Source organism: Primulina tabacum, chromosome 11 (assembly GCF_025594145.1).
Source record: "Primulina tabacum isolate GXHZ01 chromosome 11, ASM2559414v2, whole genome shotgun sequence".
In the NCBI taxonomy this organism is placed as follows: domain Eukaryota; kingdom Viridiplantae; phylum Streptophyta; class Magnoliopsida; order Lamiales; family Gesneriaceae; genus Primulina; species Primulina tabacum.
Window position 1 is genome coordinate 5,866,490 of NC_134560.1, and position 16,636 is coordinate 5,883,125.

Below are 16,636 nucleotides of genomic sequence, written 5' to 3' on the forward strand. Positions count from 1 at the left end.
CTTTAAGGGTTATATAGTGATTATGTTGCTACTTCAGGTTTGCAACATATTGATGCCATATAAAATATCAATATTTCTCAAAAAATAAACAAAAAAAAAAAAATTTCATTCAGAAAAAGAAATATATGAAAAAAATGTGTATAATTCTCATTCTATTTTTAATGGTATGAGAACAATTATAAAACTTTGTTGACACAATAAATCAATTTTGTGCATTTTTAGTAAATTGAGACATTGACCCGGTTGCACTTTATTTCTTTCAATATTATCTCGATAGATTTCGAGGTGGTAAGAGGTTGTTTTTGTCTATTATTTTAGTTAAAGTGGCTAACAAACTAATTCATGAGATATATGATGGTAACATAGAGAACTATAAGATGCTCGCCAAATAAATTCACTTAGCCGAATAGTGAAATTCAAATTGAATTATACAATATTTCATCAAATTAATTTTGTCTATTATAAGATGCTCATGAAATCTAAACAATTGTATTATTAGATGAGATATTGAATAAGACAAATATTTTGATATATATATTTGAATGATATCTCATATACATATCTTAATTACGTTATTCGTGTCCTTCTCAAGATTTTTAAAATACAATAATTAATTCTGTATGTCGTTCCACAATATATGTTGGGTGCAATAATTGTCCCTGCTTGGTAGAGCGATCGAACCGTGGTGTTTGAGCTGCTGTGCGGTTTAAAAGATTCGAGTTGCACCATTACCACCAGCTATAGCTTTTGGTAAAGCGCTTGCAATTGGTATCAGAGCAAAGATCACGGGTTCGATTCCCATTGATTGCAAGGAGTGCAATTATTGGGAGGGAGATTGTTGGGTGCAATAATTGTCCCTGCTTGGTAGAGCGATCGAACCGTGGTGCTTGAGCTGCTGTGTGGTTTAAAAGATTTCAGTTGCACCATTACTACTAGATATAGCTTTTGGTAAAGTGGCAAGCGCTAGGTCCTACAATATATAAAATATTATAAAACAAAATGTAAACTCGATATAATAAAATTTGTTTTGTTTATGAGATTGAAACTATATTATCCCCATGATATGATGCACGCAATCATTGTTCCAAATCTTCTAAAAAATGAAGAACGAAATGACTTTCCTGAATTGCGTCAAATTAAACGATGACATAATTCTAAGATATAGTCATTTGAAAAAAATTTCAAATTTTTCTCACACCTGATTGATAAATAATTGTTTAAATTTATTAAACTTATAGTTATATGTTGATAATATTGATACTAAATATATAAAAATGATATTACAAATATCACGATGTTTGAAGAAATTACAGCATCATTCATTGGTTATGTTGTTGAAGAATATATATGTTATACATAGTTTTAATCAAAAGTAAAAACCAATCACGACTAAAAACAACATTTATTCTTATGAGTTATAGTTGATGATTGTCAAAAACTGAAAAATTATTCAACAATAAAATAAATATTTGGAAAATAAGATTACTGGATAAAAATAATGTAGAAAACCGAAAAACGTCCTGATAGGGAAGTAAACTACGAGCATGTCATATCCCAGATGAGGATTTTAAAAAACATAATAGATGTTAAAGACGATCATATATATACTTGCTGAGTATATCAAAATGGTTATATGTATATTGTAACAAACTACGACAAAGAATTGTTAAGTTATCAAAATCAACCAAGAAGTATATTGAAAAGTGTGCCATGTGGATAAGATAACTTCTCCGATTCATATACCGACTATGATCATGATTTTTGATTTTGTGGTTTGGTTTGTTTCAATTAATAAATGTTATTAGTCATATTTTAATTCATTTAAATATTATCAAAATTAAGTTGCTCACGTACAACGCACGTGCATTATTTCTAGTAAATATATATATACCAAGCATAATATATATATGTTGGATAAATGAAGAAGATGAGTAGTGAATGAACTTTGGAAAATGTGCCAAGAAAAGACTTGTCACACATTACAAATGTGCCAAATAAAGTCCTCTTTATTAACTCTAAGTGTGAGCTAAGGGTTTGGGCCCCAAATGGTACCAGCAGTTTTTAGAAAGAGGAGGACGTTGATAGGCTGAGTCTCGGTGGAACTGACGCGCGCGGCTGGTGCGCCGTGGCACGGTGCGGTCTTTGACCAATATTAATCTTTTTGGAAGAAATTTATTTGGACCACGCTTGTGCACGCCAGAAACGCGCTACAGTGTGCACAAGCTGTCCAAGATGCATCCGAACAAAACTAGGTGCGTCTTCTCGCGCGGATGCTCGCCTACTGCTGGAATAATGTGTATGGCACAGAACCAAGCGCGTTGCTGCTCGTCTTCTCGCGCGGGTGCGCGCCTCCTGCTGGTTTTGATTGCACCAAACAATGTGTCCTTTCACTGTAGAAACGCGCTACAGTGTCCAGTATGCTGATTGCACCAAACAATGTGTCCTTTCACTACTCGCAGAGAGTTGTGACTTCTACGCATCCTGTCCTGTAAAGACATGTCTATTATACGCATCCGGTGGTCAATTATAAATAATCCTTCTGATACATCATTAATTCTTCTTCTTGTTATCTTGCTGCGTATTACTTCACTTCGTCTGCGTATTTTGTTCGTTGCTTTCGAAAGTTTGTAGTGTTGCGATCTCTCGACTTGAAGTTGTTGTATCTTAGAAATGATTCTGCAAAGTATAGCACTTTGATACATGCAATTTCGTCTTGCAGACAAAAAAACATCATTGCCTCAACTTGTTGTTTATGTACTTGTTTATAAACGAGAGAAAGATAATCAACAATATTTAGCTCTATTATTTTATGATTTTTCGCTAACACGTTATATCTTTATTAATAAAATTTTCAAAAAATTCACTCCTAAAAAATGTCTAACTTCATCTCAGTCTCTCTGATGCGAATAAATAAAGTTTTTTGCCCCCATTCCGCTGAAATAAGTTTTTGAAATTTCTTAGTTAAGATCATGAACTCGACTTAATTCTACTCAAAAGTTAGCTAAAAAAAGAATTATGCAAGTAAAACTCCCAAAAAAATTAATCTAACCGATGTGACATCTAACATACTTTCTCATGTCAAATAATAAACAATAGAACATGAAACATTAGAACGTGAAATTTATAAGATATTAACGAATGACTCGTAAAGACATTCTAACACATAACGATAATCTATTTTCTGATATTATATTAAGATCACGAACTTGTGTCTGACTACAACCCAAAAATTAACTCAAGGTAAAAAGATTGTTAAATCTATATATACAACTCCACAAAATTTAATATATACTAGTGCACAATATTTTTTTACAATTCATTTGATTTATATTTAAATGTTGATCAAAATGTAATTATTTGAAATAATAAAGAAATACACTATAATTTTGATATATGATTTTAAAAAATAAAAAAAATAAATAGCAATTGATATTACAACTTAATACTTAAAAAACAGAGGCTCTATCGGTTAAGTTATATATGACTTGTATTAAAATTTTAACACTTTATTAATATATATAATAATTAAACAGTAGATTATTGGGTATTCGAACACTAGAAAATTAGACTGTAATATCATAATTATTCACAATCTTAATTCATTGTAAATTAAACTTTTGATGACTTTTCGGATTGACAAGCCTCGACCATTCTTGAATATCGTGGTCAAACAAATTAATCCCATTTAACATTAATGCATTATCGTTATTACAATTTAGTAATTATTACAAACTTGAGAGGGGAACCTTGAGCTTTTTGATTTTGGGGATCGGTGTTCTAAACATTACATACCAGGATTATTTTCATGATTACATGAAAGGAAATCAAACAAAAGGGAAAAAAAGTAGCGCACTCGTACGTTTTTTCTATTTTATAGCACTTCAGGTGACAAACCCGGGAACTAAAAACCACAGCAGAACAGATGGTGCATGCATGCATATGTTCACAGCTCTTGGTGGTGACTTAGCTCATCCTTACCCGATCCATACGTCTCTTCCGCCTTGGATTTGGCTGCTTCATACCCCTCTTTTGCTTTCTCTTTGGCCCAATTCATCGTATCTTCGGCTTCTCTCTTCTTGCCTTCCTCCACCAGTACCTTTTTCCCCATGTCGCAGACCACCTGCTCTACTTTATCTTTTAATTTGCTTCCCCGGTTTTCTCATAAGCTTCCACGACCGATTCACATGCCTTGTCCTTTATACACCCGGTGATTGATTTTTAATCATTTACTTATCATGTGTTTGGTGTATATGATTAAGTTTATGATAGACCCGTTCAATGGCGGAGTCAGGAATCCGATTCTACTCGAGCTAAAATTTTAAACTCTAAAATTCTTTAATATTTTAAATTGATCTACCCGGGCTAATATCATATTTATCCAAAATTATAAAAAAATTCACATATACATTTTTTGGACCACCCGGATTTTTGAAGAAAGCTGTGCCTCCGCCCCTGGACCCGTTCAGCCTGCACCCGGCCCTCACATTATGCATTATTATTCATTTGTTGGTGTTTATATAATCTTTTGAAAAAGAATGGATGATATATGATTAATTTAAATTTTTCTGTAATATCTTAAAGTTTAAAATAATTATAAATTCAACAAATTTAATAATATTTAAATATAATTTTTAATTTGACTAAAAATATAAAAAATATTTTTTAGTTGTTTTCGAAAATTGAAATTAATGAAAATTTAATAATTAATATAATATTTTAATTTTATTAAATAAGTTAATTCTAGAAATTTTATTTATTTATTCGATCATTTTAAAAATATATTACTAATTATATATGATGAGGACATTTTAATAATCATAATATAATTAACAAAAATAATCAAACAAGTTAAAATCATATCATATAATTTATCATAATATATTATTTGTTATTACTTTAATTTTATAATCATTTTTATCATATATCATTTAATATATCTTTATCGCACAAACCAAACTATCCCTTAGTGTCTTGGTCATCAGCAGATATAAAGCCAAGGCCTTCAGATAACTTGTCCATTGCCCAAGATTCTGAACGACCGCCACTCTCCTTGCCATGTTTACCCGCCGACTCTTCTTCTATTTTTTCAATAGTGGCCTTGCAGTCGACATTGGTAGTACTGTTGATCAAAAGCACTACCGCCGCGACCACCAATAATAACACGAAAAGTACTCTATTGTTCCTCATGGTGAATGATAAGCGGGACACGAATACAAGAACTAGAACCACTAGAGCGACTAGAACAAGCAACACCACATATGCGGCGTGCAGACTATATGAATTAAGCTTGGCAATCAACAAAAAGATCCGACGAACATGGAGATATTTTCGTGATTCTGTACATGTTTGTATATTATATGGTTGAGTTGAGCTGAGATGATGGATACCATGTATGGTGGTAGCTTTAGTTAGTGAGTAGGTTCTTGTGAGACGGTCTCAGCGATTTTTTATCTGTGAGATGGGTCACCCTACAAATATTCACGGTAAAAAATAATACTCTTAACATAAAAGTAATATTTTTTCATGGATGACCCAAATAAGAAATCAATCTCACAAAATACGACTCGTGAGACCGTCTCACTCAAATTTTTGCCAAAATTATATTATATTAGGTGGATTCTCTTCGAATTTTTTTAAAAACGCCCCTGTTTTATTGCAAATGACAGAGATATATCCATTCTGCTAACCTCTATGCGACATATGTGAAGTGTTTAGTATTATATTCAAGAAGAGACTTAAAATGCGAGGTCAAATAAATTGTCGATTTCTCTAACTGAAAATTATCAGACAGACATATTTTAAAGAAATTATTATCATCTCAAGTTGAATCGACCAATACCCAAAATAACAGCAGCAACCGCAACAGCAACAACCGACACTCTGACTCCTTCAAGTGGTGGGGGAAAACGAAAGTGAAACGATGAAAAAATTAGTTCACAAAATATTTATAATATCCGAACAAACCTAAAAGAAGAGCTTTCTTGAAATTAACTGCAAAATCTGTTGATCATATATCTATGACGTCGTTGATCATGATGATACACGAGTAAGCTAGCTAGAAGAAATTATGTGAAGACAGATATCAAAACCAATCAATCAATCAATCAATCAACTGCTTCCTATGGGTTCAGGTTCAGGTTCCGGTTCATTGTCGCTCGCTCGTCGGCCCCTCAATCAAAAGTGGAGTTTCTGGTTCTTCCACCCCTTTCGCCTTGCTGTAGTTCAAACAAACAAACAAAATCAAATCACGAGAAAAAGCGCAGGCCATTCTTGATATTGTACTTCACAACTGGAAATAAACTGTTGCTTTTCTTTTCCCTTTACATTTTGAAATATTCACTGAAATGATTTAACAAATCGTATGACTATTCAGTTTTTCTCCGATTTTGAACTACATGCATGAACATGAAAACAAAAACAAAAACCATGCGACGTGTACATTACACTGGAGCTATGATTCCAGGGGTACTACTACTAAATGGACAAAAAGTCAGGCAGTTGTGGCAGCGTAATTTTCAGTAAAGGAAACATGAAATATGATTGTGATGCATGAAACTGAAGTGATAGTGTCATTGTCATCATTCAATGATGAGTCAACTGCGTCGTGTAACATGAGTCGGCGGAGATATCAATATCTTTGAATCTTAAGTTCCCAACTGCTTAATTGCTTAGAACCTTCACTGTGAAAGAAAGAGGGAGAAAATATAAAAACTTACTTGCATGTTTTCTTATTGTGGCCTAGGCCCTTGCATTTACTACACTGGAGCTGGCGCTTAATGATATCCAGAGAGTCCGCCAATTTCATCTTCGGTCGGCCTGGAGGGCGCTTAGTAGGCGGAGGAGTTACAATAGTTGCTTCTACCAGCACTTCACTTTGCTCTTGTTTCTCCACATTTGGTATGGGGTTGATCGACTCCAAATAAGTCAAACGGTAGCTGTCTGACGTGAAGTATCTAGAGCAATAGTCATTGAGACTCCTGCCAAGGCATTCAAGAACAGCAATAGCATGACAGCAAGGCAATCCTGTGAGTTGCCATCCTTTGCAACTACAGTCCCAGTGATCGATATCAACAATGTCAACAGATTCACCACGGACCTCAAATACACTCCCATGTGAGAGTAACACTTGAAGTGACCTTGATTTTGCCGCCTCATTCTGAAGCCTGTCCTCCATAAAAGGTGTCAATCTTGTGACCCACTGGCTCGATTCAAGCCTTCGCCTATAAATCAGTTCCATGATCTTGCCACGCAATACGTCAATCATCTGAGTAATTGGCAACTCATCCACCTCAGACACCCAACTGTAAAACTGTTGGCCAAAGTTGGATGTCATGTGATTGTATCTCGCCCCACCAAAAAATGCATTAGCCCAGTGATCTGGCTCACTGCTAATGACCCAATTATAAGCCTCATCTGAGATGGCCTTTATGCTTTTTACACAACTTTCAAACACCTCGTGTTTTGGTGCATATGCAGCCGCATAGAAATCTTGAACCATGAGCCGCCTGGCATCATGTGAAAATTGTCCTTTCAGATCTTTATTAAGTTTCTCAGCAAGACAGCGCAGACAATAACCATGGTAGCATCCCTTGCCAAAAATATCGAGCAAAGACGCTCTTATGCCTTTCTGGAAATCGGAAACAAAAGTAATTTGCTCAGATGTTGAGAGAGCAGATTTTAACTGTGACAGAAACCAGTGCCAGTTATTTTCGGTTTCTTCGTCAACCACAGCAAAGGCTATGGGGAAAAAATCATCATTTCCATCTGCGGCAGTAGCTGCTAATAAAGTTCCTTGGTATTTTGAGTAAAGAAGAGTGCTATCAAGAAAAATAAGAGGGCGGCACTCATGAAAGCCAGATATCGAGGCGTGAAACGAGACAAAAAGTTGGCGGAAGCTTGAATCTTCTTTCGTACTCAATGTGGCAAGACTACCGGGATTAGTCTCCATTATCTTCTCACAAAAGAGTGGTAACTGAGAATAAGCCTCTCTGTATGAACCCTGAAGCTGCTCTCGTGCAATCTCCTTAGCTCGCCAAGCTTGCGTATAATTCAACTGAATGCCATAATCACGCTTGATGTCACTGGCTATGTCTTTCGGCTTGTAATTTGGAGAAACTTTCAATTTTTCCTTAATGATGCTGCCTATCCATCCCCTAGTCGCCCTATAACCAGCTTTTACAGTAGCCCCTTCACAAGTGTGCTCTGGATTCATTTTCTTTATGCATATTAGTTGAGTGGTAGCCAATCTAGATGCATATATACGCCATGGACAGCCTTCTGTTTTGCACTTGGCAGTAACACGATGACTGTCATTTTTCTTATATTTGTAGATGAATCCATGGGCAATCGAGTATTTATGCAGAGCTTCACGGAACTCGGCAAACGTATTAAATCTTTGGTCCACACCAGTGATAATATTCTCCCACTGAGTCGCTGCTCTACGATGCTTATCTTCATGGCCATAAGGATAAGCATCAAGAGTTGTAGTTTCGATAGGTTCGTCTAAGACAATCGCATCATCAGTTTGCATAAGGTCCACAGGGACATCAATAGGAAATTCTGACTCAGAAGCAATCGTCCTGCTAGACCTGTATAATTAAGAGAATCAAGCATTCCAGTTGGAACATACTAAAGTGACCTCAACAAAGTTCCGATAATAAATTGGCATACATGCAATTACAATTCTGTGGGCAGGGCAGGGGAAACAATTGATATTCAACATGATACAATTGCAAGAAGAAAAGTACCTACTGGCAGGCATATTGGACACATTTCGGGCAGCAGCAAATACGAAAACCTCAACTTGGTCAGATTCCTTAAAGAAGTTAACCATGCGGTGAAGGTCCTTATCCTTAGATATACTAATGAGGGTCTTCCTGTTCCCAGGGAGAAAATACTTGATGGCCATCCCATCCACACTGCATTGAAATGTTTCAGCAAGTTCATGTTTGAAATCTTTCAATTGGGTGTGCTGATCCAGGTCCAAAGCATAAGCTTCCCCGCCCGCATAATATAAGGACCCATCATCCTTATTGCTCACAAATTCCCCTCCAGATTGGCATATGGCTATAATCTTCTTCGTTGTACCCATCACAATTCACATAACCTGTATCAATAAATATTGGAAAAATCACATTAAAATTTAACAAACGGGAACAAAATCAAGCGAAGAGACGACGATGTTTTCCAGTAAAAAAGCCCTAACAAAACAATAATGCACGAACTTTCAGCGGCCAACAGCACAAAATAAGGAACTGTGTCGTTAAAAAATCGAAACCATGACAATCCACAGTCAAGATTAAATCTTTATACGATTTAAAAGAACAACTCAACCTAAAAAAAAAAAAAAAACAAAATCACTATTCGCGCAAATTCGATGGCATAATTCCGTAAGTATTAAAATTCACTGAGAAAAAATTAGTGAATCAAAACAAAAAAATGCAAAGACTTTACCGAAATTGAGCTTGACTTTGTCGGGGCTCCTGGGTAGATGGAGGGAGAAAAGAGGAGACCTCCTCGGCAGTCGGCAAGGACCTGGGAATTTTCCTGATACCAAGTCAAATCTCAACCGTTGGTTAATGCCAAGCTATCCCGCATCTATGGAAGTTACGGCGTACACGTGTGCAGAATCCATGAAATTAAATTTTCGTTTTATGTATTTTGGGGAGAGATTAAAATTGTCTTGACGAAAAATATTTTATTTAAGTTAAAACATGTTTGATTTTGTTCAAGTTCGGGAATTTTAATGTTTGATCATTATAATTATGTAATAAAAAAAATATTTGAGGTATTGAGTCTTTATTTTTATGTAGCTCACAAACATATTTGAATATTTTGAGATGAATCGAGCTCTGAGTAACAGATAATTAAAGTTAAAAATATTAAATTTTCGGCTTTTTTTTTTACATTTACACAAGTAATTTAGTTTGTGATAAGATTGTAGCTTAACGTTAGTCTCCCTGCACATTTGAGTAAAAATGATAGAAATATAATGATAAATTTTATTATTATCAAAATTAAGATTGTTAATATTCTGAACCCAATATTACGCATAGGGGTGAGAAAAAATATTGAAATACCGAAATATCGAAAAATCGTACCGAAAAAAATACCGAACTTACCGAAAAAATCGGTATACCAAAAATTTCGGTACCGAAATTTTCGGTATCGGTGTCGATATGAAAATTTTTTTTTCCGGTATTTCGGTATATTTTTTTTTGGTATTACCGAAATACCGAAAATAATTTTTTATTATTATTTTTTTAAAATTTTAAGTACCGAAAAAATGTCGGTATACCGAAAAACATCGATATACCGACATTTTTTCGGTATACCGACAAAATTTTCGGTGTCGGTACGGTACCGGTATGAAATTTTTCATACCGAAAATTCGGTATACCGCACGCGGTATACCGAATTTTCGGTATCAATATCGGTATGGAATTTTCGGTACGGTATACGGTACCGTAGTTCGGTACGGTATACCGTACCGTAGCCACCCCTAATTACGCATTAAATGGTTAGTCTCCAGGAGAATTTTTTTTTAAAGTTGTAAATAGGTTTTTTATTTTTTATTTTTAAATCAAAGCTATATACCAAACAATCCAGTCTCCTAGGTTAATAAGAGAAATGAGAGTTTTAAAAAATAGTAGGTTTTTGGTGAGACGATCACACGAGTCTTTATCTGTGAGACGAGTCAATCCTACCGATATTCACAATAAAAATTAATACTCTTAGCATAAAAAGTAATATTTTTCATGGATGACCCAAATAAGAGACCCGTCTCATAAAATACGATCCGTGAGATCGTTTCACACAAATTTTTGCCTTTAAAATATTGGTTGTTTGGGAGACTTTAATGAAAGAAAAATTTTGTTACGGAGAGAAGAAAAATTTGCTTCGGATGGAAAATATAAGGAAATTAAAATTTTTCTTTACTTTTCTTTTCTTTTCTCCTTCGCTCTTTTTCTCTCCCACTTCCAAACTAATCCCCGAGCTTCTCTATTTAAGTACAATCTATTAAACAATAATAAGTGGAAGCTATTTTATTAGAGTATTATAAAATATAAATTTATTTTGAATATCTAAGATGCACTGTTTTATTTGAAAAAAAATTATTAAGGTTTTTGAATAAAATAAGATAACCAAGTTTAAAGATATTAATATATTTGACATCATAGTATCTTTTTTAAATTTCATAATTATAAAAATAAAATTATATTATAAAAAATAATACAAATATCTGTTTACACATACGTTTGAAATTAAATTCCATCAAGCTTTTTAAAATTATAAATGTAAACTTATAACTTCCTTGATATTTTACGGGATAGAATTTTTACGTTATTACTTTTTGGAGAGTATAAGTATACTAAATTTTAATGAGTATGCCTCTTGTGAAATTGTCTCATAACTCTACCGATATATTCACAATAAAAAGTAATACTCTTACCATAAAAAAGTAATATTTTTTCATGGATGAACAAATAAGATATCCACCTCACAAAATACGACCCGTGAGAACATCTCACACAAGTTTTTGCCAAATTTAATAAGACATTTTGGTCTTTTATAATTATATTATTTTTTTATTTGCCGGAGAAGATTTATTGATGAGGAGTTGCTAAAAAAATTGACTGAGAGAGAATTTTATTTCTCTTAAATAAATAACAAATGTGATGTAGTCAAATAAAATTGTCACATGAACTATGAAAATTCAAGTAGATGTTGATGTGGGGCTGTAAGATCTAGGTATGCAGATGTCATTTTGCAAATCCTAAGAGTAAAATAGTGAGTCATCACGAACAGAGTGCGGTAACACCAAGAATACCCGAGTGAAAATCCTTCTGTACTCAAATAATTGATACCAAAGTCAAAGTAAATAAAGATGTTTTTAAGAGCTAAAATGAGAATTTATCTTCAAAATGAAAGCTTGCACTATTTATAGGCATTATGATGACTCTGTGGGCTTGGTTTAGATTATCATAATTCAAAAATAAGAGATGAACTTTTGATTAAGTAAATATTTATGACCCATCAGAATGGATATATGGGATATAGAGACCAAAGAGAGAGCAACATATGAAAAAAAAATTATGGATTTAATTAATATGGTATTTTGACGTGAAATTAATTACACTGATATAAAATCTTATTTTGACTTTCCAAAGAGCATAACTGGATCCTTATTGGTCGTAGTACAACATTGACAAGTAACACGTCAATTGAATTTTATCATGTTAAACAAAAATAACCAGAATCTCATTTAGTAACTTGAAGAGTTGGCTCTAGTATCAAGTGAAAGCAAAAATAACACAAAGATATTTATGCTCAAGTAAGCGCACTTGTGTGAAATTACATGACAAAATAATCATTAGAAAACAATCACGTTTACAAAATCAATACTATCGAAAGAATCAACTATACAATCAAGTTTTCTATTTGATGGGCTTTTTAATTCGAGCGAGTAGTTTCGGAGAAGAAATTAATAAACCTCAAACTTCACATATAGAATATATTTGTTTTTAAAATTTTTATATTTATGTATTTTATTTATAGTTGAAATCCAAATACGACCCGCCCAAAATTCTCCAAAAGCCCAATAAATTTAGGCATTTGAAAATTTAACTCTTTTCACCTCAATCGGCCCATTTATCATTTCGACTACAAACAAAACCACTTGATTTAATTGTTTTATTTTTTTTTATTGAACTCAAAATGTAGGACTAACTAAAATTTGTCCTCAACTTTCAAATGATATTTAATTTTGATAAACAACTGAACTTATAATCCATCATAGAAATAAATACTATCCGCTTCCAATTTTGGAGCATAGGTATTATATTACATCTCCGCCTTTCATTAGTGTGGCTAAGTGTTAACAACAAGAGAAAGATTTACAGATTACTGTGTTAAACTCTAAAGGAACCTTCATGTCCCACGTCCAAATATAGTCTATAGGGGTCGATCTGATGGGTTGCGGATACGGATTCTCTCGTAAAATACAAAATTATTCAATTAATTTGTCCATTTATTTTATGTCACCAAGTACAAGTAGTGAGAACTATACATCAATTTATATAATTGTTCATTGAACAATTTGAGTGGATGGGGTTCAATTTAGAACTCCTCATTTTAAGCCATTAATTAAAATCTTGGACTTGCTTAAAATTATTTGGTGGAACTAATGGTCCAAACTTGCCATCATAAGAGCAAGAGAGTTTGTTAAAATCACCATCGTTTTACTATTCCGCTAATATTTTATCGTTTTCGATCACGGTTTACGGCCGATCCAACGACTTATAACCGTTGTTTATATTACAATCGATGCAACTTAAGTGCGTTTATCAACTCTATGTAGTGTAATGACGGAATTAGGGGTATTTTTTATAATAAAAATATGACAAAGTTTAGGTAGAAAACATGGTGGGGACATCGGATTTAAGCATGAGAATATGGTGAGTTAATAAGTTAATTTAGGTCCGTGGACGTTTCGATTGGTGGATAGGGAACCCCGCCGTTGTGATTATCAAGGAAAAAAGTCGTTAATTAATATATTATTCGCCATAATACAACAAGCTAAGAACACAAGTCATCAAAGAATCCAACGAGCCATGTTTGCTTGTGGGAATACAACCTTTTTTCCCCCTTAAGATACTCCTAATAAATATTATGTTGAGTAGAACAATCGAAACGTGGTGTTTGAGTTGATATAGAGTTTAAAATATTTGAGTTGCAACTTTATTCCCAACTATGAATTGTGATAAAATGGCAAGCGCTCGCTCGGTCTTAGTATTGATATCAGAGGAAAAGTCACGAGTTTGTTTCTTATTGATTGCAATGAGTGAATTTATTGGAAAATAGATTGTAGATTTCAATAATTGTCCTTGTTAGATAGAGCAATCGAAACGTTATGCTTGAATTCTTGTACAATTTAAAAGAATTTATTTGCATCGTTACCATCGAATATATCTTTTGACCTAATGATAAGCATTTGATACTAACATAATATGTCCAAAGTTATGAAACAGATAAATTATAAACGTCAAAATTGGACATTTTTTTGATCATGCATATTTGGTTATTTACTATTTTGATCTTTTATGTAATCAAATTTTAGTTAGATTGTATTTTGTGTAGTATTAGTAATGTATTTTTGGTCGTGCATATTAGTAATGTATTTTGCGGTTTTTAACAATTTCAATCTTATGATTTTATAAGTTAGGTTGGTTGAAAACTCTTTGTGATATTTTTAAAATTTTTTAGAGAAAAAAATGTTTGAAAGAATAAGTTTATTTATTTGAGGGTTTTGATATCATTTCAAAATTTCAGCTCAAATCAGAATAATTTCTTTTCTTACTATGTGGTCAAATGTTAATCTTTAGATTATCAACGTATATATCATATTCCATAAAAAAATGAAAGATCTACATAATCTAATAATATTAAATTATAGCGGTCTTTATTTCGAAAATTAACTCTTCAATATTAGAAAAGTCCATGTTAAATTTGTTTATCCTTTGACATCGGTTTTTGTGATACGAAATAATTGTTTAAAGGCCAATTAGTTTGACTTGAATCTCGTAAAAAATAAAGAGGTTAGTTAAGAAAACAAAATAAAACAAAGACCAAAAAACAATAGTTTAAATTTCTAATACATTTTCATGCATAAAGTTTACGTAAAAAAAATCATGGATTTCGCATTTAAAAATAAATATGAATTGTCGAATACACACTTGAGATAATATCATAATAGTAGGTTGAACTCAACAGTTTACAATATCAAGATTTCGAAAACGTTAAAATTTGATAAAGTTAATGTTTCTATATTCATAAATCATTGATTTGAACCAAATTTAGAGCAAATCTTTCTCCCCATTTATTGAGACACAAAGCAAAATGGGAGGAGCATTGTGACAAGTTGGCCATAGGACCACTTGCTTGCATGTTAGTCCCACGAATGACTCCACAAAATTTGTCCTAAAGTATGAGAAATTTTGCACCTCAAACAAACAATATATATTTTTAATTATAAAGTTGAAATGATTAATTAAGAAGAATACAGAATATATTAATATTTAAATAAGTGTGATTATAGATTGATGGTGATTTATGATTTTGACGAGAATGATTCCATGGCATGAAGAGACTGAGGACCAGATTGGGTTTAGATTTATGTGCTCTCGGCAAAACATAATTAAATATTTATATTTTTTCTTTCAATTAAGAATTAAGAGAAATATTGCAAACTCATATAAATCTTTAATATTTAATACTTTCAGGTCAACAACATCATATATTCATTTTCATCACTTAAAAAAAATTTGTAGTTTTATTCATAACATGACATTTGAGTCGTTATACAGTTTAAAATATTTGAGTTACATCATTATCACCAGTTATATCTTTTAATAACACAACAAACGTTCGATCCTACAAAAGTTGTCGAAACCTAAAAGCTGGTCAGGAGATGCTATAAAATATAAACTTTGAAAAGATTATTTGATTATAGGGCATTTATTTTTTCCACATAAAAATTATATTATAAAAATCGAAATAAGTAGACGAAATTTATTTATTTTTTGGTTTTTGACCTAATGTGCTAAGAATTTTTTAATTATGGACAAAACAAAAATAAAATAAAAAAGGACCCCATCCGCCGCGAATATACACATAACCTAAAATAAGTCACCCTGTCCCTTCGTTATCCCTTCGTGTCATAGTTCATAAATTAAAATTGATGTGCACTGTCACTGTGTGTGCTCTTTTAATTCGATGATCAAGGGAAATAATATATTTCATTTTATTCTTAGTCAAATATTATTTTAGAATTAATAGATTAAATACATATAAAGTAAATAGTGGTATGAAAAGATAAATTTTTTAATATTATCCCACTAAATTAAAACCCCGAATCATGATAAGTTTAACTAATTTCACGATTATACGTACACTTTCATCGACTCGGAGAATGAGATGATGATAGGATATAGATTTCTAATATATATATATACACACACAATTTTGATTTAATGTACATTTATCGTGCACACTTATTTGAATAGTGTTGAGGTATCACTCATCTATTAGATATACAATTTTTATATATTTCATTACATCTAATAGGTGATTTACATCTCAACGATATTTGTTGAATCAATTTTATTTATATGAGATTGTATGTGAATAATTATGTGTTGTGTGTTGTCTATTAAGTTAAGCCCAAAATAAAATGATCAACTAAGGTTTCGAGTTATTGAGCTTTATTGTATCTAATAGGTTGTGAGCCTTTAATGTAGAGGCATAAGTGCAATTTCTATTTTATAATGAGCTAAAACATAAATATCAAAAGATAATGATAACATTATCTATATATATGGGTCATGGTCCCAAATCTCGCGTTATCAAGTTCCTTATTCTCTCTTCAATTAAGAAAATAATTTAGAAGAGAAAACTAAAGGATTCTCTCAAAGAAAGAGTGCGTAGGTCTGGAAGATCAAGGCGCGTTCTACAAAATTCAGAAATATGGCTTCAGGTACGCTTCCACTTAAATTTTCCAGTCAAATTCTTAATGATTTAGCATGATAGATTCTGCCGTTTATGGGTTTTTCCCAACAATACTCACATAAACATGCAA

At 32.6% G+C, this 16,636-nt stretch overlaps 1 protein-coding gene across 4 annotated transcripts; it reads right to left on the bottom strand.

Annotated features, from left to right (window-relative positions):
• Positions 1 to 5,968: 5,968 nt before the first annotated feature.
• LOC142518130 (uncharacterized) lies at positions 5,969 to 9,562 on the bottom strand. 4 transcript variants are annotated; one of them, XM_075620815.1, is made up of 4 exons: positions 9,454 to 9,562; positions 8,748 to 9,106; positions 6,717 to 8,588; positions 5,969 to 6,215 (listed from the first exon to the last, which is right to left on the bottom strand). In XM_075620815.1, exons 2-4 carry the CDS (start codon positions 9,089 to 9,091, stop codon positions 6,146 to 6,148), a joined length of 2,286 nt encoding a protein of 761 aa, XP_075476930.1. In that variant the 5' UTR covers positions 9,092 to 9,106; positions 9,454 to 9,562; the 3' UTR covers positions 5,969 to 6,145. The 4 variants fall into 4 exon arrangements, with proteins under 4 accessions (XP_075476930.1, XP_075476931.1, XP_075476933.1 ...); XM_075620816.1 differs by lacking the exon at positions 9,454 to 9,562 and having other exon boundaries at positions 8,748 to 9,436; XM_075620818.1 differs by lacking the exon at positions 9,454 to 9,562 and having other exon boundaries at positions 8,752 to 8,907.
• Between the last annotated feature and the right edge of the window lie 7,074 nt (positions 9,563 to 16,636).

Bases quoted from the DNA above. Each gene is read 5' to 3' on its own strand.
- LOC142518130 (XM_075620815.1), bottom strand. From the start codon at position 9,091: ATGGGTACAACGAAGAAGATTATAGCCATATGCCAATCTGGAGGGGAA. The intron at 8,589-8,747 runs GTACTTTTCTTC...TTAATTATACAG, and splicing joins TCCAATATGCCTGCCAGTAG to GTCTAGCAGGACGATTGCTT. The intron at 6,216-6,716 runs GTAAGTTTTTAT...TTTGAACTACAG, and splicing joins CACAATAAGAAAACATGCAA to CAAGGCGAAAGGGGTGGAAG.